The sequence below is a fragment of the Fukomys damarensis genome, unplaced genomic scaffold (assembly GCF_012274545.1).
Source record: "Fukomys damarensis isolate Sample0158 unplaced genomic scaffold, DMR_v1.0_HiC HiC_scaffold_27, whole genome shotgun sequence".
Classification (NCBI taxonomy): Eukaryota; Metazoa; Chordata; class Mammalia; order Rodentia; family Bathyergidae; genus Fukomys; species Fukomys damarensis.
Window position 1 is genome coordinate 22,253,072 of NW_022900939.1, and position 23,989 is coordinate 22,277,060.

The 23,989-nt window shown below is 46.5% G+C and overlaps 2 protein-coding genes across 7 annotated transcripts in view; one reads left to right on the forward strand and one right to left on the reverse strand.

The window, feature by feature from the left end:
• Nucleotides 1-4,075, forward strand: part of Zdhhc24 (zinc finger DHHC-type containing 24) — a 10,259-nt gene extending 6,184 nt beyond the window's left edge. For all 3 annotated transcript variants that reach the window (XM_019209276.1, XM_010635872.3, XM_010635873.2), the window contains exon 3: nt 2,191-4,075. In XM_019209276.1, coding sequence (XP_019064821.1) covers nt 2,191-2,501 — 311 coding nt within the window. In that variant the 3' untranslated portion in view covers nt 2,502-4,075. The remainder of the gene's footprint in view (nt 1-2,190) is intronic.
• Nucleotides 4,076-8,796: 4,721 nt separating this feature from the next.
• The window catches only part of Bbs1 (Bardet-Biedl syndrome 1), a 17,105-nt gene continuing 1,912 nt past the window's right edge, over nt 8,797-23,989 (reverse strand). For 2 of the 4 annotated variants that reach the window (XM_010635877.3, XM_010635878.1), the window contains exons 4-16: nt 23,548-23,572; nt 22,559-22,597; nt 22,400-22,472; nt 18,839-18,970; nt 17,820-17,926; nt 16,915-17,035; nt 16,666-16,845; nt 15,494-15,563; nt 14,932-15,090; nt 11,997-12,130; nt 11,039-11,173; nt 9,984-10,070; nt 8,797-9,755 (exon numbers count right to left, since the gene is read on the reverse strand). In XM_010635877.3, coding sequence (XP_010634179.1) covers nt 9,669-9,755; nt 9,984-10,070; nt 11,039-11,173; nt 11,997-12,130; nt 14,932-15,090; nt 15,494-15,563; nt 16,666-16,845; nt 16,915-17,035; nt 17,820-17,926; nt 18,839-18,970; nt 22,400-22,472; nt 22,559-22,597; nt 23,548-23,572 — 1,349 coding nt within the window. In that variant the 3' untranslated portion in view covers nt 8,797-9,668. Of the gene's footprint in view, nt 9,756-9,983; nt 10,071-11,038; nt 11,174-11,996; nt 12,131-14,931; nt 15,091-15,493; nt 15,564-16,665; nt 16,846-16,914; nt 17,036-17,819; nt 17,927-18,838; nt 18,971-22,399; nt 22,473-22,558; nt 22,598-22,705; nt 22,753-23,299; nt 23,573-23,989 lie in introns of all 4 variants that reach the window. The other 2 variants (XM_010635875.3, XM_010635876.3) reach the window with 2 other exon arrangements.

A 23,989-nucleotide genomic window follows, 5' to 3' on the forward strand; every position in this document is an offset into this window, starting at 1 on the left:
CCCCCATCCAAGGACAGACTCTGGAGGCCCGCAGGGGTTGTCGGTCTTCTGCCCACAGTGATTCCCTGACCCGCCCTCCTCCGCTGAGGAGCCCTGAGGCTCTGCGCTCCAGCTGCTTCTCCTTGCTGTCCTCACGGCCTCCCACCACTGCTCCCAGCCACCAGATTCAGGCTCCATCTCCTAATCTCTCAGTCCTAGGCCCTGAGAAAATTATGAGCATCTGAAAGCCTGTGTAAATGCTCCCATCTGTGCCCAGATGGCTCAGTTTCTTGGCCACCTTCTCCATTACACTTCTCTCTCCCGTCAAGTTCAAATGCCCATCCTTGTCAGAATCTGAAATGTTGTCTCCCAGGAGCTGCTGGGCCCTGCAGGCTCTTGGCTGTCACCTTTCTGTCCACCTGCTTTGTCCTGTCTTCATGGCCTCATGCTCAATTTCGAGCCCTCCATTTCCCACCATTCTGCCAACACCTCAGGCTTCCTTATTGTATTCTCCTGGCTCCTTTGTGTTTACCTCTGACGTGGTCCCCTGCCACATTCATGGCTACTGACTTCAACAGGCCCTCAGCTGTAGCTGGCCAACTTTTGTTTTCCAAATTTCCTCCCCCAATGACAGCAACTCAAACCTTCCCCACTCTCCTGTCCCCCAAGGTCCACCGTGGAGAGAACAGGACCTTAGATGGTACTTCCAGTCATCCTGTGCTCACCTGACTGGCTGCCTCCAGTTATGTCTGGCACCTTCCTCCCTGCTCAGACAGCTCTTTGTGGTGTCCACCCCTCCTCTGCATCCTGGCCCTTCTGCTGGCTTCCTTTAGGGTTCCCTACTTTGTGCAGACCTCTGGACCCACATTCTCCTCCTGCCTTGCTCTTCTGTCCTGTCTGCTGCATCTAGGAGGCCTTTTACAGGGCTCACGCTGTGTTTCCTTTATTCCTTTCCCCCTGCTCCAGCCTGGCTTTTGCCCTATTCCTTTCTGAGACCACCACAGGTCGAGGCTCTGTTTCCATCAAATCTACAGGACCTTTCCAGTTCCCTTTTTTCTTTAGGAGACCATTTAGACTGAAAAAACTGCCAATTGTTGCATCCTTGGCTTCACTGATACTTCTCATATCTGTGATGTTTCCACCTTCCTTCCTGGTTGTCTGTCTAGTGGAGTCTTGCAGGTCTTGAACAAGTGATCTTCCTAACTCAGCCTCCCAATTATCTGGGATTGCAATCACCCATCACCCTGTGGGGCTTGCTCTCCTTTATCTGATGCCTGAGTGTAGCATGGTTCTCCTCTTGCTTCATGTACTCTGGCAGATCCAGCCACCCTGGGAGTTTTGGAGCTCCTACTACTCACACATCTGCATGTCCAGCCTGAGACTGTATCTCAAACCGTAGACTCCCTGTCTCACCTGTGCCTCTCTGTCCCATCTGCAAACAGAATTGTTCTCTCCCCACTTTATCAAAATAGACAAAGTCCACCTCCTCTGCTCTCTCGATGTTTGTATGGCAACCCTCCTACCTTGGGGCTTAATGAGGTAAAATCCATCATATTAGCAATTTTAAAGTGTACAATTCAGTGGCTTTTAGTATATTTACAATGTACAGCCATTTCCACTATCAAGTTCTAGAACATTTCCACTGAAAAAGAAATCCTGAACCCATTAAGCAAACTCTCCCTGGTCCTGGCAGCCACTAATCGGCTTTCTCTATGCACTAGTGGGTTCAGCGTATCTTACATAAAGGGGACCACACAACACATGACCTTTTGTGTCTGGCTTCTCTCTCTTTGCAGTGTTTCAGTGCATCTTGTAGTTCATTATTCAGCAGATATTTGTTGCCTCCTGTGGCAAAGATGGTACAAGATGTTGTGCTTTTTTGTTGTGATACAGGTCATAGTTATAAAGAAAAACATGTCTGAGAGCTTCCTGAGGACAGAGATGCCATTTTATCTCAGAGTATCCACCCCTTAGGCAATCACCAAGTTTGTGATACAAGAATGGAAGTCATATCACAGGCAGGAGTGTCTGTCCTGCTCACCACTGTGTTCCCATAATCCAGCATGGGTTGGCCAGTGGGTAGCAACTTGGTATTTGCAGAGTGGAGCAATCAGCTCTGGAGGGTAGGGGTGGACCCTAGGGGCAGGACTGGGCTTTGGGAGGGCTGGGACCAGCTGCTGCCCCCTAACCCTCTCTGCTTTCTTCCTACAGGCCAAGTGTCTCTGGCTCAGTTTGCACTGGCCTTCGTGATGGATACGTGTGTGGCAGGTGCACTGCTGTGCGGGGCTGGGCTGCTGTTCCATGGGACACTGCTATTGCGGGGCCAGACAACGTGGGAGTGGGCTCGGGGCCAGCACTGCTATGACCTGGGCACCCGCCACAACCTGCAGGCGGCCCTGGGGCCCCGCTGGGCCCTCATCTGGCTCTGGCCCTTCCTGGCTTCCCCTTTGCCTGGGGATGGGATTACTTTCCAGACCACAGCTGATGTGGGACTCTTGGCTTCCTTAGCCAAAGCTAAATAGGACAGAGAGGAGATGGAGGGTGGGTGTGGGGGGTGGGGTGGGGAGTATTAACATGTTTCCAGCCCCACCTTCAGGCACAGGAGGGAGGCCAGGTTATCCCTTAATGCCTGCAGTGGGGAATTCCAGACCATCCTTGCCCCTGCCCAGGTTCCAGTTTGGGCTCAGGTCTTGTGATTGTGCCTCTCTTGGCTGATTACAGAAGAGAGTCTGGCAAGGGGCTGCTTGGCTGTCCCTCTGCCAGGCTAAAAAAGTGACCATTTGGTCCTTGGCTTCCCTCTGCTCTTTACTAGGTTTCTGGTCCTTGTTTTGTTGCCTTGGCTGCTGCTTTTTTTTTTTTTTTTTTTTTTGGTACCAGGGATTGAATTTGGGATCTAGTGCTTTTGAGGCAGGCAGCAAAACCACTGAGCTAGATCCCCAGCCCTTGGCTGCTGTTTCTGGTTTCTGTACTAGGCCTGCAAACCACAGAATGAAGGACCAGAGCTGTGCCTCCTCTGGCTCTGGAAGGGGAATGGGATGCAGGCAGTGAAAATCCAGACATGCTTTACAGTACCAGTCTTTATGACAGGAAGCATTTCTGCAACATTCTAAGAGCATCTATGTTTGGAAACTCTCTTAGCTACTGTTATACATTGGTGGCAAGTATGCTTATTTGGTGAATGAAAAATGTAAAGCTGGAGGAACTGATGTGCTAAGGTCATGGGATAATAAACAGGAGGAAGGATTTGAACTCGGGTTTTTGTGCTTTCCCCTCACCGTGCACAGTTGGTGAGGAAAGGAAGCAGGAAAAGAATCAGAGCAAAGCAGCCAGCTGGGACTGCAAAGAGGATGGCTGTACCCCTCTGTGGCTCTTTGGAGTTGTGTGTTCCACCTTTTTATGTAAATATAGCAAACAGCAGGCTTCAACCCACAAGTTTATCTCTGCTCTCTGAGCCTCTCTCAAGTGATAGTAAAGAAACAAAAGAGATACAAATTTGCAAGGGGCAGGAAGACAAGAGACAGCAGTAAATCAAGGAGCTTGACAGACCAGGCTGGCCTCAAACTCCACAGTTCTGCCTCAGCCTCCCAAGTGCTGGCATTAGAGGCGTGTGCTACCCTACCTGGCTCTTGACAATGTATTGAAAGATAGAAGATGGTTAGAGGGCTGTTCATCGTTTAGCAGAGAATTAGAAATTGAATAGCATGTTCTCAGAGGGAGGGGCTGAGAGGCAAGCAGAATTGCCCCCTGGAGAGGCTCAGGAATTCCACCAGCAGGGTAGGCAGGTGGGGCGTGGGGCCAGCAGTGGGGACAGATGGACAGTGGCTAAGGAGCTGTTCGCTGCACTTCCCCTAAGCAGGCAAGCAGCTATCCCTGTGGGTTGGGTGGAGTTACTGGAAGAGAACTGAGTCAGAGCTCAGGGTCTTGAGGGAAATGGGGAAGGTGGGGATGAGGGGCTGGACCAAAAATGAGGTTGAATGAAAGAGCATAGATAATGCTGGGGTGCTTGTGTACCCCTAGAATTCTTAGAGTAACTCACCCTCTGACACGCTCTGCCCATACCACACGGGTGACTGTTTCCTCCAATCAGCATGCACTATTGTTATTTTTTTTTAAAGATGTTAGGAACTCGGTGTGCTTGGCACTATGTGCTGTACATAAGCACTGGCAGATCTGTCCCGTTTCCTTCCTGCATCATCCCCACCCTCCAGAATATCTTCCTGTCATGTTTTTTATTTAATGGTGAAGAGATGCAAGAGAATATTTATAATCCTCCCCCACCCCCACCCCCACAACTCTTTGAAGGAACTACCATTTCCTTCGAAGTCTTCCCTGGCAGGGAACACACTGTCCTATCCTAATCATTTCCTTGCTTTGCTTTTTTGTTTTGGTACTGGGGATTGAACTCGGGACCTTGCACTTGTTTCTTGCTTTACTTAAAGTTTTGTTACATGTTTGTATTGGTTTTGCATGTTTTAAAATTTTATACAAATGTAATTGTGGAGTTTATTCTTCTTTGACTTTTTTTTTTTTTACTTAATGTTATGTTTCTGAGATGTATCCAGATTGTTGCATGAAACTGGAGAGTTCCTTTTCCCTGCTGTACAGTGAACTACTGGATATACCACATTTAATTTTTTTACTTTTTTCCACCGATCATTTAATTTACTCATGTCCTTTTGGACTGAGAGCCCTTGCTCTTACATATATATTTTATAATCAGTTTATCAAATTTCATCAATAAAAACCTCTTCAAGGGCCGGGGATTTAGCTCATGATTCTGCCGCCTGCCTTGCAAGCACAAGGACCCAAGTTTGATCCCCGGTACAAAAACAAAACAAAAACCTCTGAACCCTAACGAATCTATACATGAATCTGGGGAAAATCAGCATCTCCATGACATTTCAGTCTTCCAGTTCTTGAACATGATGTATCTCCTCGTTGAATTTTCAGTACCGGGGGTCGAACTTGGGACCTTATACTTGCAAAGCAGGAAGCAGAACCACTGAATTAAATTCCTCCTCATTGAACTTTCAATAAAGCTCTACCTGTTCTTATAAAGATCTTGCCCTGAATATGTATTTATTTGGTACCAGGGATTGAACTTGGGACCTTGCCCTTGCAAGGCAGGCAGCAGCACCACTGAGCTAAATCCCTAACTTGGGACCTTGCCCTTGCAAGGCAGGCAGCAGCACCACTGAGCTAAATCCCTGGCCTTCTGAGTATTTATTTTAATGCTATTATACATGACTTAAGAAAACAGTGTTCAAAGAAAAAGAAAAGTGTTCAGCACCTAAAACTCATTACCATTTACTTGATTTCTAAACATATTACCTATGAAAGGTTTTCTTTATCCTTTCTAACTTTTATGTGTCTATTCTTGCCTTTCTGTATGGACGAGACCACTATAGATAGTGGAGTACTGGCAAGGTACACTTTTGTCTCTGACTTTAGGGGATTAAGTTTAATATTTCATCATTAATGTGTTCATTACAACTTTTTTAAATAGATGCTATTTACCAAGCTAAGCAAGTTTTCTATTCCATTTATTTTGGTTTTGTCTTTTTTTTGAGACAGCTCCTTATTATGAACTCCAGGCTAGCCTTGAACTCACCATGATCTTCCTATCTCAGTCTGCTGAGTCCTGGGATTACACAGTATGCACCACCAAGCCCTGCCTGTTTACTTTCCATCTCTTAACGGCTTTGCTGGGTGTGGTATCCCATTCCTGTAATCTCAGCTACTCAGGAGGCTGAGGCAGGAAGATCACTAGTTTGAGATTAGCCTGGGAAACTAGTGACTCTGAATAAAATAACAGGGGTTGGAGATGTAGCTCAACAGTAAAGCACTGACCTACCATAACTAAGGCCCTGGGTTCAATCCCCAGGGCTGGAGAAAAGGTAGACAGATTTTATTTTTTTGAGAACTATTATGTAGTTCAGGGTAGTTTCCTTGAACTCATTATGGAGCCCAGGAGTCCACCTCACTGTGATCCTCCTGCCTCAGGCTCCTGAGTGTTGGGATGACAGGCATGTGCAACCATGTCCAGCTAGACATGAATTTTTAAAATTACCTAAATATTCTTGGTCTTTTTTTTTGTCTTCTAATTGAAATATTTAGCCACTTTTATTATAATTTTATAGTTGCTATATTCCTAATACTTTATTTTGTGCTAGTTCTTTCCTACCCTTTCTACTGCATTTTTTTTTTTTTTTTTTTGGTTTGGTACAGAGGATTGAATTCAGGTCCTTGTGCTTGCCCAGGCAGGGGCAGCACCACTGAGCTACATCCCCAGCCACTCATCCATCCACTTTTTACCTGTGGATTATCTGAGTTTTAGTATTTTGAGAAGCTCTATTAGTTTCTTTTTCAAATCAGCTTGATCATTTTATATATTCTTTTGCTCAGATTTTCTTTACAAGGAAAATGAAAAAGGACAAAACAAAGACAAATCAAAATAAAAGAAAAAAATACACTGAAAATGTTTTTTTGTTTGTTTGTTTTTGTACCAGGGATCGAACTCTAGTCCTTGTGCTTGCAAGGCAGGCACCAGAACCACTGAGCTAAATTCCCAGCCCTGAGTTTTGTTATTTCTTGGAATTTTATCTGTGGGATTCTTTTTTTGACTTTGGGTTAAAAGCAAATCTCTCCAAGGGCTGGAGATTTAGCTCAGTTAAGGTCCTGAATTGTATTCCCAGTACAAAAAAAAACCTCTCCAGTGAGGAAATGTGTTTATTAGTTGCCCAAGGATTAATACAACCAATCCTACATCACTTTCAATGTTCACTTAGGGGTTTTTAGGACAAGCCAGGCATTGTCAGTTCAGGATTCAAACTTACTCAGTAGCTTATGGTTAAAAATTCTCAGGAATGAGGGCCAGGGATGTAGCTCAGCGGTGCAGCCCATGGCCTGGCAAGCATGAGGCCCTGAGTTTGAACCCCAGTACAAAAAAAAAAAAAAAAAAGTCTCAGGAATGGGATAGGGATGTAGCTCAACAGTAAAACACTTGCCTATCACACACAAGACCCTGGATTTGATTCCCAGCACCAAACTCTTAGAAGAGGGCTCCATCCCTTTTAACCACCATAGAAACAATTTCACTTGCTGATTCTGGTGAGATGAAGATGTGGGGAGTGTTTACTCCTAGTTTATATTGAACATGTGAACTCTTTAAAGTCCTATGTGACCTCATTTGGAGTAACAAAGGAGAAATACCTTGGAAAACAAAACACTGAAATTCAGGGGAAATGCTGATGAAATAAAAAGATAATCTCAGTTAAGAGAAGAAAGTCCAGGGCCGGGGATTTAGCTCAGTGGTTCTGCTGCCTGCTTTGCAAGCTCAAGATCCCGGGTTTGATCCCCGGTACAAAAAAAAAGAAGAAAGTCCAGTTTTGAAAAGATACCATAAGTAAAGACAACCAAGAACAAAAATTTAAGAAATAACAAAAAAATATTTAAAAGTTCAGAAAAGCTGACAAGCCAGGCATGGTGGCACACGCCTGTAATTCTAGCACTCAGGAGTCTGAAGCAGCAGAAGGATCACTGCAAGTACAAGACCAGCCTAGGCTATATAGTGAAACCCCGTCTTAAAACAAGAAAAACAAAAACAAGCAAACCCTGCTAAAACTCAGAAAACAGAACAAAACAATAAATGTGAGAGAAAAGAAAATCAGAATCAAACTTGGCCTCCCTGGGATCAATGGCTTTTTTTTTAATCAGATGCTGGGTTTAACTGGAGTTGCAGAGAGAACAGAGAAAATTGAGAGGAGGAAATTATCCAACAAACAATTCCAGTACAACTTCCTGGTCCTGAAGGATGCACATTTACATTGCACAAGAAATAATGATAAAAAGTCAGGCATGTCACAATATTGAGAACTTCTGAGAGGAAAAAAAGATATTTGTAAATAGAAATGGTACAGAAGTTTAGGAGACACAGCACTGCCTGCAAAATGATTTCCAGCTTCAAATTTTATAATTCAAAGTACCACATATATTTGAAGAATTAAAGAAATAGTCTGCCAAGGGGGCCAGGGATTTAGCTCAGCACTGCACCTGCCTCACAAGCTCAAGGTCCTGAGTTTAATCCCCGGTACCCTGCCCCCTCAAAAGAGCTATTCAGTCAAGAAGTGCCATAAAATGTTTACCTCTTAATATTTTAAAGAAGGTACTGTGGATGTGTTTCACCAGACAAGGGTGAACTAAGAAACACAACCTGGATCCCAGGAATGAGAGGATCTACACATGGAGTGGGGCAGTTAATTCTGGAGAGCAAACAGCCCTCAAGGAAACGGTATGCAGGCAAGTGTTGCAGTGGGGAGGCAACTGTCAGTCTGGGAAGGGGAAGGAGTGACTGCTATTGTATTAAAAACCTCAGTGAAAGAAAGAAAAGGCAATTACTAACTCCATGAAAAATTTTAAAAGTTTAAAAAAGGTTATTTATAGCCCAATTCTTGGCTTTGTGTTGGATAACTTTCACATAGTAATATGTGTATAATATATATATATATATATAATTAAAAGTGACTAGTCACTTACTAGGGATGGATGCTACTTCAAGAGAGAAAACCTCATGTATCACAATCTCTATTTTCTTTCCTTTTTTTTGGTACTGGGGATTGAATTCAGGACCTTTCACTTGCTAGGCAGGTGCAGTGCCACCGTGCTAAATCCCCAGCCCACTTCAGCCCAACTTGATGTCTTGGTGGATGCCTTTCCAGCAAAATCCCTCACATGCTGGCTGCCATCTAGGGCATTTTCTGTCTGCAGGACTGATTTGAGCTCCAGGGCACAGAAGAGCATCCTGATGGATATTTCTGGGCTTCTGTCTCCTAAGCCACCTTCTGGGACCCTGAAATACCTCTCTCAGTGCCACTGGCCCCATCCCTGCTGTCTGGCTTGGCCTTCCTCTCCAAGGATGCCCTCAGGGCATGAGCATCAGGTCAGGAACACACCTGGGTGGTCTTCGGGAGTGCTGGAAGGGGCTGGAGCCACTAGCTCCCCACATGGGCCATCCCCTGCCCTTCTGCACCCCTTCTTCCCTTGACCACTTTTGTTGGGCCTCAGAAGCCTGAGGTGATGGTTGAGTCCAAGACTTTGGAAAGTTCCTCATCGGGAGGTGGCCATTTCTTTGGTGGCTGGGTGGGAAGAGGAGCCTCTGGCTCAGCACAGGAGGGAGACCACAGCTCATGCTTTGCCTGCAAGCTAAGCTAATAGCAGCTAGGCCTCTGGAACCTCAATGAGGACAGTGGGCTCAGTCTCACTCAGGAAGGTCCTCTGATTTCCCCAGGTCCTCACCTGTTCTGGCCTTGGTCTGTGCTAGATGAGCTGTATGCCTAAGGGACGTGGAATATAGGGCTGGCCACTCCTCTTCTCATCTGGACCACCTCAGAGCACTTCTTTGAAATCCAGTGTGCTTTATCAAAGAGCTGGGAAGGGTGGTGGGCTGCAAGAGCTCAGGGAAACAGTCCTGAGGTAGGAAGCACTGAGCCTCCTGGGTACTCTCTGACCTGCTGCTACAGACGCAGTGGTTGAGGAGGTGAGCAAGGCGCTGCTTGGGAGAGGAGCAGGAAGTTGGGCCAGGCACCCTGCTGTGTGGGGAGTGGTGTAGGGCCTCTGAACCTGCCCAGCTCAGTAGAAGTGGCTGGATCTTGCTGGCTCCGTTCCATAGGGCTTGAATGCAGGCCCAGTCCTTAGGCAGCTGCCAGCCCCTCACTCACAGGCATGCTGATGTGGGCACTTAGCAGGGGAACACTCTGGCCTTCTCGGAGAACCAGCACCTATATAGAAGACACCCATGGCAGCAGGGTGCATGCACCTTGACCCCTTCATTTGCTCCCTGCAAAGGCCAGGCTGCCTCTTGGCACTGGCCCTGACGAAGGGTTCAGCCTGGACTGTGCAGATACCCACCCTCACTGCACAAGTCTGGAGGCCCTTGTTCATGCTTGCCCTTTCTGTCCACCCCAGAGTCTCACTTAACTTCCAAGAAGTGCCAACAGGAGACCTACCCTGATAATGTCTGAGGTGCCCTTCCTACTGAGACTCTGCACGAAAGTCTCCAGAGGGTAGTTGAGCCCTGGTATCAGCAAGGGGACCTAGGTTTGGGGACAAAGAGATAAGAAAATTAGTCCCTATCTCCAGATATTGCCCACTGTATCAGCTAAAGCAGGATGGGCAGGGATGGCCAGCTGGTTCCAGGAAGAGTAGGAGAGTGAACATTCCAGGGCTGTATGGCCTGTCTGTGGTTAAACCTGGACCTCTTGACTCCTACCACGGCTATGGCTATCTTTGCTACACTCTAGAATCTTAGTTTCTGCTCCTCCCAACTTGGGGTCTGTTATGGTTTGTATCTAGATGCCCCACCCCCAAGAGCCTCACGCAGTAATAGCTGGGGCTTTTGGAAGGTGGATGATGGGGGCTAATAGCTGACTAGATGTTAGGAGGTCGGGGTCTGGTTGGAAGAGGTGGGTCCCTGGGGCATGGCCTGGAAGGGTTTATCCCCTCCCTTTATTTTCTGCTTCCTGTCCACCATGACTTGAGCAGCTCCGCTCTGCCCAAGCCCATCTACCATGCCTTCCTGCCTTGGAGCCAGCTGACTATGAGAGCCAGCTTTAAATTGTGGGTGTCAGATATTGGGTCTCAGCAACAAGAAAGTGACTAAGATAGGGTCAAACAGAGGCTCTGGGGGGAAGCCAGCCCCTTCATTCCATGGAGAGTCTCTTTGCAGTGGTGGGAAGCTACCAGCTATGGCAGAAGCAGCTGGGAAAGCATGGTAAGCTCTGGGGTTACTTGGTCCCTGGCAGAGTTGGACAGAAAGGGGTAGAACCCAGGCCCAGCTGTTTTCTCTGTACCTTCTTTGGGGCTACTCAGGCTGGGAAAATGGCTGCAGGGGCAGGACCTGGCGCTCCCTCCAGAAACCTGTCTGGCTGATCCTGCTTCCTGGCTGGAGAGTTGGCCTGCTGGCCAGCTGCCAGGCTCATCAACCTGGTTGGGGCTGTGGCCATCTAGTAAGTGCCCCACCCCAGCCTGTCAGCCCCATGCCTCAGTGAGGCTGATCCAGTACCTTGAAGAAGGCCCGAGGGAGGGCATAGAGTGCCTCGTCGTACAGGAAGCAGACCAGCAGCCCCAGCACGGGCCGGGCGGTCGAAGTGTTCTGCAAATGCAGTGTGAGCTTAAAGGTGGGGCCCAGTCCCTGCACCTGTGGAGCGGTGGTAGAGAAGGCCCTTAAAACCTGGTGGCCCTGGGTACTTGAACACTTGACCCTTCTGCCTCTCAAACTGCAAAGGAGTCCAGAAGGTGTACCAGGGGTCAGCAGAGACCCAGAGATGGGAAGGGCCTTGATGGAGACCACTCAGCAAGTCAGAAGCAGAGCCCAGATATTCCCATGTGCTCATGGCTGCCCCCACCCACTGCCCTAAAGCCTGTTCTCCCTCCCACTCTCATCCTAGTAGCTTCAGGGATGTCAATTTCTCCCTCATACCTCTAGTTGCCCTTTCCTCTTCTCTGTCTACTCTTTGAGGGAAAGAGCCGGGAAAACCCAAGTGGATCAGATGACACTCAGGAACCCACTGAGAGCTGGTCAGGGCCCTGTGAACCTCGAGGTCACTTACGTCTGGGCTCCTCCCTCGTGCCTGCACATGCCTCAGGATGCTGTGGTTGGGTCAGGTTTGCCCTTCCCTGTACCAGGCAGTTCTAAGGCCTTGGGCTACCTATGGCTATCAAAGTGAACAACCTTCTTCCCTGTACTGTCCCAAGGTGACTACTGTGCTCCCTGACCCAAATCTGGCATCCATCAGAGGCACACCATGGAACATGCAGAAGAGGGCAGTTCAGGAGGGTGAGATGGTGAGAGCAGCAACCACAGGAGGACATGAGACTCACTCCCTGGGTCTGGGGGTAAGAAGACAGCATGGGGCTTGGCTGGCTTGACATTGATTCTGGGGACATTACTGTGTGGTGGGGGTTCCCACCCATCCCTGACCTCTGCCCTCTGATCTTGACACCCCACACTGGACACTCACCACAGCATGCAGCTTGAGTGGCTCCCGGGCTGTGACTGCCATGGGGCTCAGGCTGGACTCGAGGGCCTGCACATAGGCACGGGCAGCCCGGAGGCGTAGCAGGTAGAGTTCTGTCTGGAAGGTCTGGTGCATGCCTGAGGAGGGACACAAAGGCTGAGGCTGGAAGGAGAGGCAGCAGGAGAGGAAGATTCTCCTGCTCAGGCTGCTAAGTGGAGGTATGAGAGGAAGGGGCAGCAGCAGGACCCAGAGGGTGGGAAGGTGGAGACCAGAAGGGACCAGGCCCAGTGGCCAGGACTTCTGGTGATACTGGGCACTGTGGACCACACCTTAATCCTTCCTTCTTCCTGGTTCTCCCACCACCTCACTGCCTACACAATCCCAGACTCCTTCCCTAGATCCTGTTTAGTCCTACAGGCTGGTGTTCCCTGGAATCCTGGTGACTGTTCCTTTCCTATCCTGCATCTTCTTCCCCTGCACAACCTAGAGCCTGTGCTGGCACTGACCACCCCCTCAAAAAAAAAAAAAAAAAGCACCAGTTCAGGAGGGCAGGGATCTTATTATTCCCACAGCCAGCCACAGGGCTAGGTCCCGTGCCACATTCAGTATTATGCTCATGGACACCCATGAGCCCCGCAGCTTGTGGATACTTATACCTACCTGTTGCCTCTAACTACCTTGTCCTCTCCACCTGGAGTCCTATCAGCATCACAAGTGCAATACTGTAGAAAACAGCCTCATTGTCCTGCCTCAGTCTTTGCATCATTGCCCTTCAAATCACTTCAGGTCACCCATCACAGGTAACTACTGCCCAAAGTAGATGCCTGTCCTCAAATCTGCCTCCAGAGCCTACCCCAGCCCCACTCTGAAAACCACTTTCCCTCTAGAGCCATTATCTTGAGTTTGTGTGTGTGTGTGATGAGGACTGAACCCAGGGCCTTTAGATTGAGCTAGCTACATCCCTAGCCCTTTATTTTTTATTTTAAGGCATAGTCTCACTAAATCACCTGAGCTGGGCTAGACCTTGCAATCTTCCTGTCTCAGACTCCAGAGTGCTATGATTACAGGGGCACGCCCTGACTTAGATTTTTTGTTGTTGTTGTTGCTGTTTTGAGACAGGGTCTCACTATGTAGTTGAGACTGACCTGGAACTCACTGTGTAGCCCAGGCTGGTCTCAACTCACAGTGATCCTCCTGCCTCAGCCTCCGGAGTGCTAGGATTACAGGCGTGCACTACCACGCCCGACAATAGATTGTTTACTTACCTGGAGTGAGTCTGTATTTTGGGATTTTTGTTTTTGTTTTTGTTTTGGTACCGGGGATTGAACTCAGCACCTTGTGCTTGCAAGGCAGGTGGCAGAACCACCTGAGCTACATCCCCGGCCAGTTTAGATTTATTCTTAGAATTAGCTGAACAAATCCTTACAACAAATCCCATCAGGATTTTCTCCATAACTCTACTATTCTTAGATTTATTCTGGAAGAATCAATTGCTTTATGATATTAGGTCATTCCAGCATAAGACCTGGTAACCCTCTCCATTTAGACATTGAGGAGGGTCTTTCATGTTCTTGAACAGTTTTCATAATTTTATTTTCAAGACTTTGTACATTTTCTGGTTACATTTATTTCTAGGGATTTCTTTGCTATTGTGAATGGAGCCTTTCCTATTATATTTGCTAAATGGATATTATCTGTACTGTATATATAAAACTTACAAGTTTTTAATAGTTTATGAGTTTTATACCTGATTACCTTACAGAACTCCCTACATTTTTGTTTTTTTGGTACTGAGAATTGAACCCAGGGCCTTATGCATGCTAGGCAAACACTCTGCCACTGAGCTACATCCCTAGCTTATTTTTCTCATACTTTATCCACTGTTTTGCTATAAAATCCTGCTATTTTCTCTGCCCTATTGTATTTGCCCTTCAAATTGAGACCAAGTCCCCTTTTAACAACAGAGCTGGCTGAGTTACTATATTTTTCACCTTAAAATCTTTGTCAGCTACCCATTTCCTAAACATGTCTGAACTTAGCTTTATATTTCAGGCCCTTTGTGAGCTGGCTATGACCCCCATTCTTAGCCCCCTTGGCCACTCACCGCTTGGTGCTATACCCACAGCTACATGGCAGACACTTGCTTGGATCCAGGTCAGGGTCCTGTACCTCTGCTTCATCCTCTACCTAAATTTCTCTTCCCTTCATGCTGTCTGGTGACTTAAATCATCTTTTGGTGGAAGTCAGTGTCACCTCTCTCTGAAGTCTTTGTTTCCCAAGTGAAATTCCTTACTCCTGCTTGGCATTGGGTACTGCATGCCCAGTGGCCCTTAGCAGAATCCCCTCTACACCTTTCACGTGACATTAAGCTGGCCAGATGGACTAAGCTCCCAAGGTAGAGAGTAGCCTAATTCAAAGTACCTGAAACAATCATAGGGAATGAATGAATAAATGAAAAAAAATTAGCAGAACAAGAAAAATCTTGGTCTATTTCTACTTTCCTCATGTGAATTCCTGCATCTGGAAGTGACCGCTGCCTCTAAATTCTTTTTTTTTTGTACCAGGGATTGAACTCAGGATCTTGTTCTTGAGAGGCAGACAGTGGAACCATTGAGCTAAATCCCTGGCCTTGAATTCTAAGGTCTCTTGTCCTCACCCATAGCGCCCACCACCTTGAAGAACGGATTTTTTTTGTTTTGTGTTTTGGTACCAGAGATCGAGCTCAGGACCTTGCACTTGCAAGGCAGGTGGTGCCACCACTGAGCTAAATCCCCGGCCTGAAGAACGGTTATGTGAAGGTACATTTACCTCAAACATTGTCCCTGGACTTCTATAGACACAAGACCTGCCTAGTTGGCCAGGGTTTCCCACCACCCAGGGAACCCGGCAGCATCCACCCTGCACAGGGGGAGAAGGAAGAGAAGGAACCGAGTCTCACCAGTGCCAGACTCCCGCTCTCGCAGTGTCTGATCCACATAAAGCCGAGTCTTTCGGGGCACGTTGAGTTTCATGGCTTGGGCTGGTGGGGGACCAACCTCACCTGTTCCCTCTACAAACACTGCTGTACGCTTCAGGATCTTGATGATCAGGCCACCACCTAGAGAAGTGGACAAACATCTATCCTCCCTAGTTTTGGCTTACATTCCCTCTTTGTTCCCCAAACAGTTTCTGTACATGTCTATCTTCCTGTAAGGAACTCAGTTTCTAGAAGGAATGAAATGTATCTCAATCATTTCCTATCATTAGTTCCTTTATTCATTTAGCAGCTACTGATGGAATACTTTGAGGTTTGAGGCACTGTGGCAGGTGCTAGGATATTGAGGTGAATGGGGGGAGACACCACCCAGCCCAGGAACTGGCCCCTCGGCAGCCATATCAACTGCTGAGGAGCTGTCCTAACAGTGGCCAGGCTCAGGTAGGACTAATACTGACAGACTAGCATTCTACCTGAGTCCACCTGAGCTTCACTTCCATTTCATCTTCATTCTGAGTCCCCTCACCTCGAGTAGTCATGATGAGTGTGTTGTCCTCCCGCCCATAGCGGCCAAAACAAAGGCTGGTCACGGTGTCCTAGGTGGAGGAGACACAAGAGTTTAGCTGGGGAAATATCTGGAGAAGAAAGCAAGATGGAGCCCCAGCTATGAGATATAACGGGTGAGCTGGGAGGAGAGGCCTGGGCCTGTGTTGCCTTGGAAACAGTTCCTGTATTTCCAATTTCCCTTCTCCCCTCAGTGCTACAGCCAAAGTTCTAGACTAAACACCACTGGCCCTTGCTGTTAGGGTAGCCTCCTCGTCAGTCATCCAGGATATTCTTCCTCCCCAGTCCTATGCAATGCTGCCTGGGCTGCTTTTCAAAAGCACAAAGCCTCCTCAGTGGCTTCTACCTCGTGTCAGGACATTTAAGGCCCATCTGCCTCAGCTAACAGTTTTCTCCTCCAACCTTACCTGCCCTCCTACCACCCTAAGGCTCAAACCTCAGATTTTATGTTGTGACCCAGGACAATTATATATGTAACAGTTTCACAAATGTCTGTCCTGTTTTTTTAAAATGTTGTTAGCTATGATCCACTAAATTGATACAATGACTCAAAAGTTAAGAGTCCGGAAGTCTCTTGATCTAAACCCATCAAGCTACCTGGATTCTTCCATCAAGAACCTCCAGGGGCTGGAGATCTAGCTCAGTGGCACCAGCGCTTGCCTGACAAGTGCAAGATTCAATCCCTGGCTCCGCAAAATAAAAAAAAAAAAAAAAAAAAAAAAAGGAAGAACCTCCACACCTCTTAGACTTTGTCCATGCTGTTCCCTGTTAAGAATGTTTTTCTTCCATTCATCTTCTTGGCAAACAGATTTGCCAGGTGAGCTATCACTTGCTCTGGGAAGTGTTCCATGAGTTCTATCCCTACTAATCTCTTGCACCTTTTCTCCAATCACTCAGTTCCCTCTACTTTCCCAGTGCTTTGCTCTGCTTCAGTCTGCCTTGTGTGTTAATTTGCTGGGTCTCTGACTGTCACCTTAGACTGTGTCTCTGAAAATAAGGTCTTAGTCATTCTGCTCCCCACTTATGATGTTTCTCAAACCAATAAATCAATGTGAGGTGGGCAGAAGCAGTGAAGCAGCCCAGGATGAGACTGGGGCAAGAAGGAGTCAGCAGTTTGCTAGAGGTGGGACTTACTGGGGTTTGGATGATATTGAGCAGGGCCTTGTCCCGGTATATGCGAACCTCTGCATTGGCCAGCCCAACCATAACAGCTTGCAGGCCGCGGGAGCACTGTTCCAGGAGGTTCATGGTCAGGATGGCTGCAGGCATCTGCACTGTCCACAGCTTCTTGCCCTGGCAGGGAATGGCCAGTGTCTGCAGGGGAGTCAGAGCTTAGCAGGGAAAGAAGGGTTGGCTGCAGCTGCAGGGAAAGGGAAGCCACACCTTGTGGGTGAAGCCATGCAGGCTGTCTTGGGTGCTGCCCACCACCAGGATCTTCTGTACCCGAACAAGCCCCACGGGCTGGGCGCTCAGCTCAATGCTGTACTTAGGGTACTTGAAATCTCTGTGGAATGAAGAAACCCCATTGTGCCCCAGAGAACCCTTCTCCCCTGTCCTGGTTGACGCTCCTCTCCCTAAGCCCCAGACTAACCTAGATGGAAGAACCCAAGCCCAAAGCAGATGATCCTCCACCACTTAGCAGATGTATGGCCTTGAACAATATCAAGTGTGTTTCCCTACTCTGTCCCACGCAAGACCCTGGGTTCCATTCCCAGCACAAACACAAAAAAATCTGTCTTCATCATTGAGGGCAGAGACCATAACTATAATATTTTGTGCATCAATATAGCCTCAATACCTTGTTCAGTGCTCAGTGTATAGTAGGTACTCAATAGATTTTTAGGTTTATTTTTCTGAGACTGTGTCTTGCTACGTAGTTCAGGCTAGCCTTGAACTCACAATCCTCCTGCCTCAACCTCCCAAATCTGAGATTACAGGTGTGTGCCACAACACCTGGCTTCAATAAATATTTCTTGAATTTAAAATGTTGTATGAGTTATGAAATTAATGCATAAGGAAGTACTACATATACTATACAATTATATAACAAATGTGAGAGACTATTTCAATTTTCTTCAACTTCTGACAATGTGTCCTACAGCCTGCCCCTATTTCACAAGCCTCCCAACATCTCCTCTATGGTCATGGGCTTAGCCTACTTTGTGAAATTCTCAGCTTTTTCCATTCCCAAATTTCAGTCCCAAAGCCCCCTACCTAGTTTGCAAGCCTTTGAAACCACCAGCTTTCTAAGATGTTTCTTCTGGCCCAGAGACCATGGTTGTGATTACCTTTTCAGAATATAGATGTTACCATTGCGGCAAGCAGCTGCAAGTTGAAACTCCACATCAAACTGACCGGAAGCCTCCAGGAAGACAGGGACACTGGGAATGTCCATCTGCAGAGAAAAGTCTCAAACATCCTGTCTAGCTCCTTCTAGTAACTCCTCCAAGTTAGTAACTTGTCTGAAGTCTCACTCTCCTCACTCATACCCTGTTAGTCATAGGGTAAACTCATAATTTTCTGGAGGGAAACAGCATTATGTAGCAAAAGCATTTTTGTCTTATCCTTTGGCTAAATTGCTGTCTCTAGGACTGCACTGTAAGGAGGTAAACAAATATGCACAAGATATTTGGTCAAGAAAATCTACTGCACTGGTGTCAATAACAGCGGCAAACTGAAAACAGTTTGAATGTACAGTAGGTGATAGGGTAAATAAATTACGGTTTATCTATATAATGGACCTATAATAGCCCTTTAATTTATTTATTGTTTTGGTACCGGAGATTGAACTCGGGTCCTTGTGCTTGCGAGGCAGGCGGCAGAAGCACTGAGCTAAATCCTGGCCCTATAATAGCCCTTTAAAAGGTTAATATGGTTTTATAAACATGAAAAGACACTGATATGCTGCAATGTGAAAAACAGCAAATTATATGAGCCTGTACCACGACCCTAATTTTCTTTTTCTTTTTTTTTTGGTACCAGAGATCGAACTCGGGACCTTGCACTTGTGAGGCAGGCAATTGCGCCACTGAGCTAAATCCCCAGCCTCCCAGTTTTTATAACAATATATAGTGTATATGTGTAATTTATTGTTATATGACTATGTCCATATATCAAAATGTCTGAAAGGACATATGCCAAAACTATAAGAATGGTGGAATTTTTGGATATGTATCTCTTTCTTTATGCTTAGCTACAGTTTGTAATTTTTCTACTATGTATGTGTACAACCCAGAACACACTAGGAACACAGGGAGGAAATGCAGCCTGGGCCTTGGGTATGCCCAGGGCCAGACCCAACACTGACCTCGGCCAAAATAGTGAAAGCCTCAGGGTCGATAATCAGGAGCCCCTTATTCTCAGTGCCCAGCACAAGACAGGAAATGGCATCTTCATCAGCCAGGTTCTTCTTCAAGGTGGTCATGGTGGTGATGACTGTCTGTGGAACACCTGTAGAGTCACATAGGGAAGCCCCTAATGCTCCCCAACCTCCCTACATGCCACAGGGGAGAAGAGGGCAAAGCAGAAAGCATCAGAAATGTGACAGAATATTTAGGTGCAAAGCTGTTTATTGCAACAAATTTAACTTCCTAACAAAAAAAAAAAGCACTGCGTAAGTCACTTATGAACCATTCACAAGACCAAAGCAATGCAGTCATTAAAAAAAAAAAAAATCACACAGGGCCAGGGATTTAGCTCAGTGGTGTTGCGCTTGCTTCATAAGCACAAGGTCCTAAGTTTGATCCCTGGTACCAGGAAAATAAAAAAAAAAAAATCATATTAAAAAAAGATTCTATGAAGAATGCATCTCATGGGAGAGAAAAGTAGGGAAAAAGTCATGTTAGTGTAACCCCAGTTAAAAATTATGTAAATGTATAATCATGCTGGAAGGACAAACTGGTTATCTCAGGATGAGAGATGGTGCTTTCCTAGAATTTCTACAATAGGAACATATTGCATGTTGCTTTTTACTTTTTTTTTTTGTCGTCTTCCTTTTTCCTTTTAACTGGACAACAAACAACAACAAAAAAAAGATGCTCCCTTTCAGAGGAATTTCTCCTATGGATATTAGCAGAACCCAAATGGTTTTCTTTGGATAAATTAGCTGTCCACTGTGTGATCATCATTAAGACTTTTTGAAAAAGAGGAATCATTCTCAGTACCTAGTGTCAGGAGAAACACCACAGGAAGGTAAACAGATGTTGGTGGTTCCCAGTCCAGTAATCACCATACTATGCTTGGGAAGACTGTCTCCCTCTCCCCAGCTCAATAATTAATTCACTTCTTGGTCTGAAAAGTACTCAAAGATGTTGACAGCTACAGACATGAGCTGTTGATGAGTAGGAAGGAGAAATACTTTTCAAGACAGAAGCCACAAGCCAGCAACATGTGTTAGTGTGTTCATGTATGGTGACCTCAACAAGTATGGCCAGCTACCATGAAGCTTTGTAACCTACAGTGCAGCTCTGGGAGCCTGTCTCTGTACTAAGGGTTGGCAACACTGGGTCAGGAAGCACGGAGCTATCAATGTAGTCAATAAAGCCCCAAAAATTATAACTAAGAAAAATATGAAGGGAACAAAAGAGAAACATTTCTTGTCCAATGACCTAGATATTGTCATGCCCAGTGGGTGAGGCCACTGCTGTCACAGAGCATCATATTTCAATCCCTCAGCTCAGTTCCAGTACAGACACATCACCTTTGGTTCCAGGAAACATCTGTACCACTACCATTCCTAGGAGTGTGATCACACTATCTTTGCCCACAGACTTCTTTCTGCAGCTTCTCCTCAGACCGATGCCTGGCAACCACCTCCATCACCTGACAACCCCTCTCCCTTAAAGATCTTTGCTCTCCCCTTGCTCGGGGCTCTTTTTTCTGACTCAGCCTGCTCGCACCCAAGTGAATTAAACAGCCTTGTTGTTGACACAAAATCTGCTGGGGTGGTCTCTCTACTCTCCACAACTCCGATACATCTAGTGCTGAAATCCAGGATAGGGCGACCTTCTCTGGAGGGCTTTCATGTTCTATCCTGAGCCTTTCTGTCACCCTGTGACATCAGCTCCTCAGACTGCGCCTCAGACCAAGCTCTGGACAGTCCCCCCCAGCCATTTCAGATAGGTAAGACTTCTCTATTTCCTCACCCACAGAGAGAGAAAGGCTCATTCCACCTCCCATATTTCTTAAATCCAGCACTGGTCACAGAAATTCTCCGTGAAGACAGTCTTCCCTTGGTATCTGGCCAACTGCAGGGCTTCCTGCCTTGGTCACCCATTCGTGTTATGGCCCTGAGTCCCAACTGGAGATGTCTGTTGTGGACCTTATCACCACTCTCATGACCTCTCTCTGCTCTCCATGGGGAATCTCCCTTCCTCTACTCCCCTCCCCTCTAATGAAGATAGGAACAGTTATAAAATAGGAATGAAATAATGAATAATCAATAAAATAAGGGGCCACTAAACATGGAGTTCTTAAAGACTAATACTCAAAATACAAGCTTGTATAATGATACATACTCCAAGAAAGCAGGATATAAAACTACTATACTTGTGATCAAAATGGACCAATAAAAGTACTCCTCTCGGGCTGGGGATGTAGTGCAGCAGCAGCACAGTGCCTGCCTTGTGAGTGAAAGGCCCTGAGTTTGAGTCCTGGTACAAAAAATAAAAAGTAAGTGTCTATGGATAGTGAAATTATAGTCACATATTTCTCCTTTATACTTGTCTTTATTTTCCAAATTTTGTGTAATAAAAATATAATACCTTTACCTTTGAGAAAATAAAAGTTGCAAGTTAGGATCCAGGGATTTAGCTCAGTAGTTCTGCCACCTGCCTCACAAGCACAAGGACCTGAGTTCAATCCCCGGTACCAAAAAAAAAGTTGCAAGTTAGATAATGTTATGTATTTATATAAGTCTATCTATAGGGCCAGGGATTTAGTTCAGTGCTGCCACCACCTGTCATGCAAGCATAAGGTGTTGAGTTTGATCCCTGGTAGAAAAACAAAAACAAAAAACATATAGATAGATAGATAGATACATAGATACATAATCTATCTATCTATCTATCTATCTATCTATCTATCATCTATCTATCTGGACCAAGATAGATTATGTAAAGGTACAAATTTCTAATGATGAAAGTCATTATATTGTATACCTAAAATGTACGAATAAAATTAATTTTTTAAAAAAATCCATAGATATAGCCTCAGCCTCCTGAGTAGTTGTGATGCAGGTGTGTGCATGGCTTTCTATGTATTAAAAACTGTCACTTGCTGGGCATAGTGGCACATGCCTGTAATCCCAGCTGAGGCAGGACAATTGCCACAAGGGCAAGGCCAACCTGGGCTACATAGTGAGTTCAAGGCCAGCTGAACTATACAGCAAGACCCTGTCTCAAAAAAAAAAAAAAAAAAAAAAGCCAGGCATGGTGGCACACACCTATTATCCCAGCACTTAGGAAGCTGAGGCAGGAGGATCACTATGAGTTCCAGACCAGCCTGGGCTACATAGTGAGTTCCAGGTCAGTCTCAACTACATAGTGAGAGCCTGTCTCAAAACACAAAAAACAAAAACAAACAAAAAAAGCTGTCACTGGCTGAGAGTGTAGATCAGTGGTACAGTGTTTACTTAGCATGGCAAGGCCCTGAGTTCCATCCTCAGCACTGCTAGGGAAGGGGTAGGGGTTGTCACTGCTAAGGAAATGCACAAGGTACAGCAGCTTTGTGACTATATACATGTGGTATAGCTGGAAGGGAAACTATAAAGTGAAAGAGAAGTTTGGGTAGAATTATCACTGATGGTACACAGTCTCTTAAAAAAAATTTTTTTTTACGGTGCAATAAAAAAAAGAGAGTGGAGCACTACCTGCCGCTTGATGGTACTGGACTTGTTTTGGTTCACAAATGCCTCCATTTCACTCAGTTCCAGCTGCAGAAACCTGGATGCAAAGAGAACTGGCATCTGTAGGTTCCCTCCTGGCTGTTTGGGGCCAGTCCACAGGCACACCCTTTCCCCAGGCCTTACCTGAGTGACTGTACAGACAAAGGTATCTCTGCCTTCTCCCTGTAAGGAGAGCACCCAGAGAGGCAGGTTTAGTGGAGGAACCAGGCCTTGGGGGTCTGACTGAGAGTGCAGGAGTGTGGGAGGGGCTAGGGGAAGGTGAGTTCTCACCGGATGCCCTCCAGCATCTCCTTCAGAGTTAAGGGGTCAATCCGGTCCTGGGACAGCAGAAGAAGAAGTCTGTGAACTCTGGTACCCATACCCTTAGGGGAGGCTATACTTCTGACAGTTACTCTTCCTCCCCCACTTCCCGCCTAATTACTCCCACAAACTGAGCCCCAAGCCTAGGTCCTTGATTTAAATCTAGCTTCAGGGGCACACCCATACACAGTATCTTCTTTATCCACATCTCCCTCAAAGTCTCTAGCTCTTCCTGCTTCCACTTTCCCCTTCTTCTCTGGGGAGCCCCATCCTTTTTTAGTTTCCTTTCTCCGACAGGTGGGTAGAAGTGTAGCTACTGCAGGGGAATTCAATAGGTTCCACTCTCCAAAGGGCCTGCTGGGTGCCTTCCTGGGACCTATAGCTGAGGGGCTGAGAACAGCACCTTACCTAGAAGGACCACCGCTGCTACTGGTAGTGATGGGGCATGACTGACCTCCCACCAATGGCCCACTGGGGAACCTACCCTTCTTGCTGGGAGCCTGGCCCTTTTCACCCAATGGCTATTATCTTTGCCTTCTGGTTCTTATCCCCTTTGTCGCTTACTTCCTTTGCCTGGTCCCAAAGGTCTTGTTCCAGGGGGTTTGGAGGCAACTGGGGCAGGGTGAACTTGAAGTAGGGTCTTAGATTCTTATACACATAAATACAAGGGCCTGAAGCCAGTGCCAAAGCTGGAGTCCGAGGCTCATGCAGCTCCATGAGGAAGGTGGCAGCGGCAGCTGGCAGGGAAGGGAGTGGGCTTTCTGTCAGGACTGTTGGTCCTTTGAGCACCTTCAAGTGAGGATTCCGCCCACCTGGTCCAAGGTCTCCAACCACCAGCTGCAGGGAGAAGATGGTTCATTCTAGACTGAGATTCTGAATGACTGACCCCCTTTTTTGGCTCAGCCTTCTTGCTGGTGTTTATTAAATCACCCCATACTATCAAAGGCTTTGCTGTTAGGCCCTTGGGAAAGTTAACTGACCTTTCTGAGGCTCAGGTTTCCCACCTGCAAGATGGGAATTCTTCCTCATGACATATGTGGTGAAAATCAAGTGAGATAATTAATTACAGAATCTGGGTGAGTGCTTGTGAGGAATATGTGGCAGATGATGTTTTTATACTAACTAGTCCATTCAATATTTCTCTCTTAGGGCTGGGGATTTAGCTCAGTGGTTCTGGCACCTGGTTTGCAAGTGCAAAGACCCAAGTTTGATCCCTGGTGCAAAAAAAAAAAAAAAAAAAAAAAAAAAAAAAAA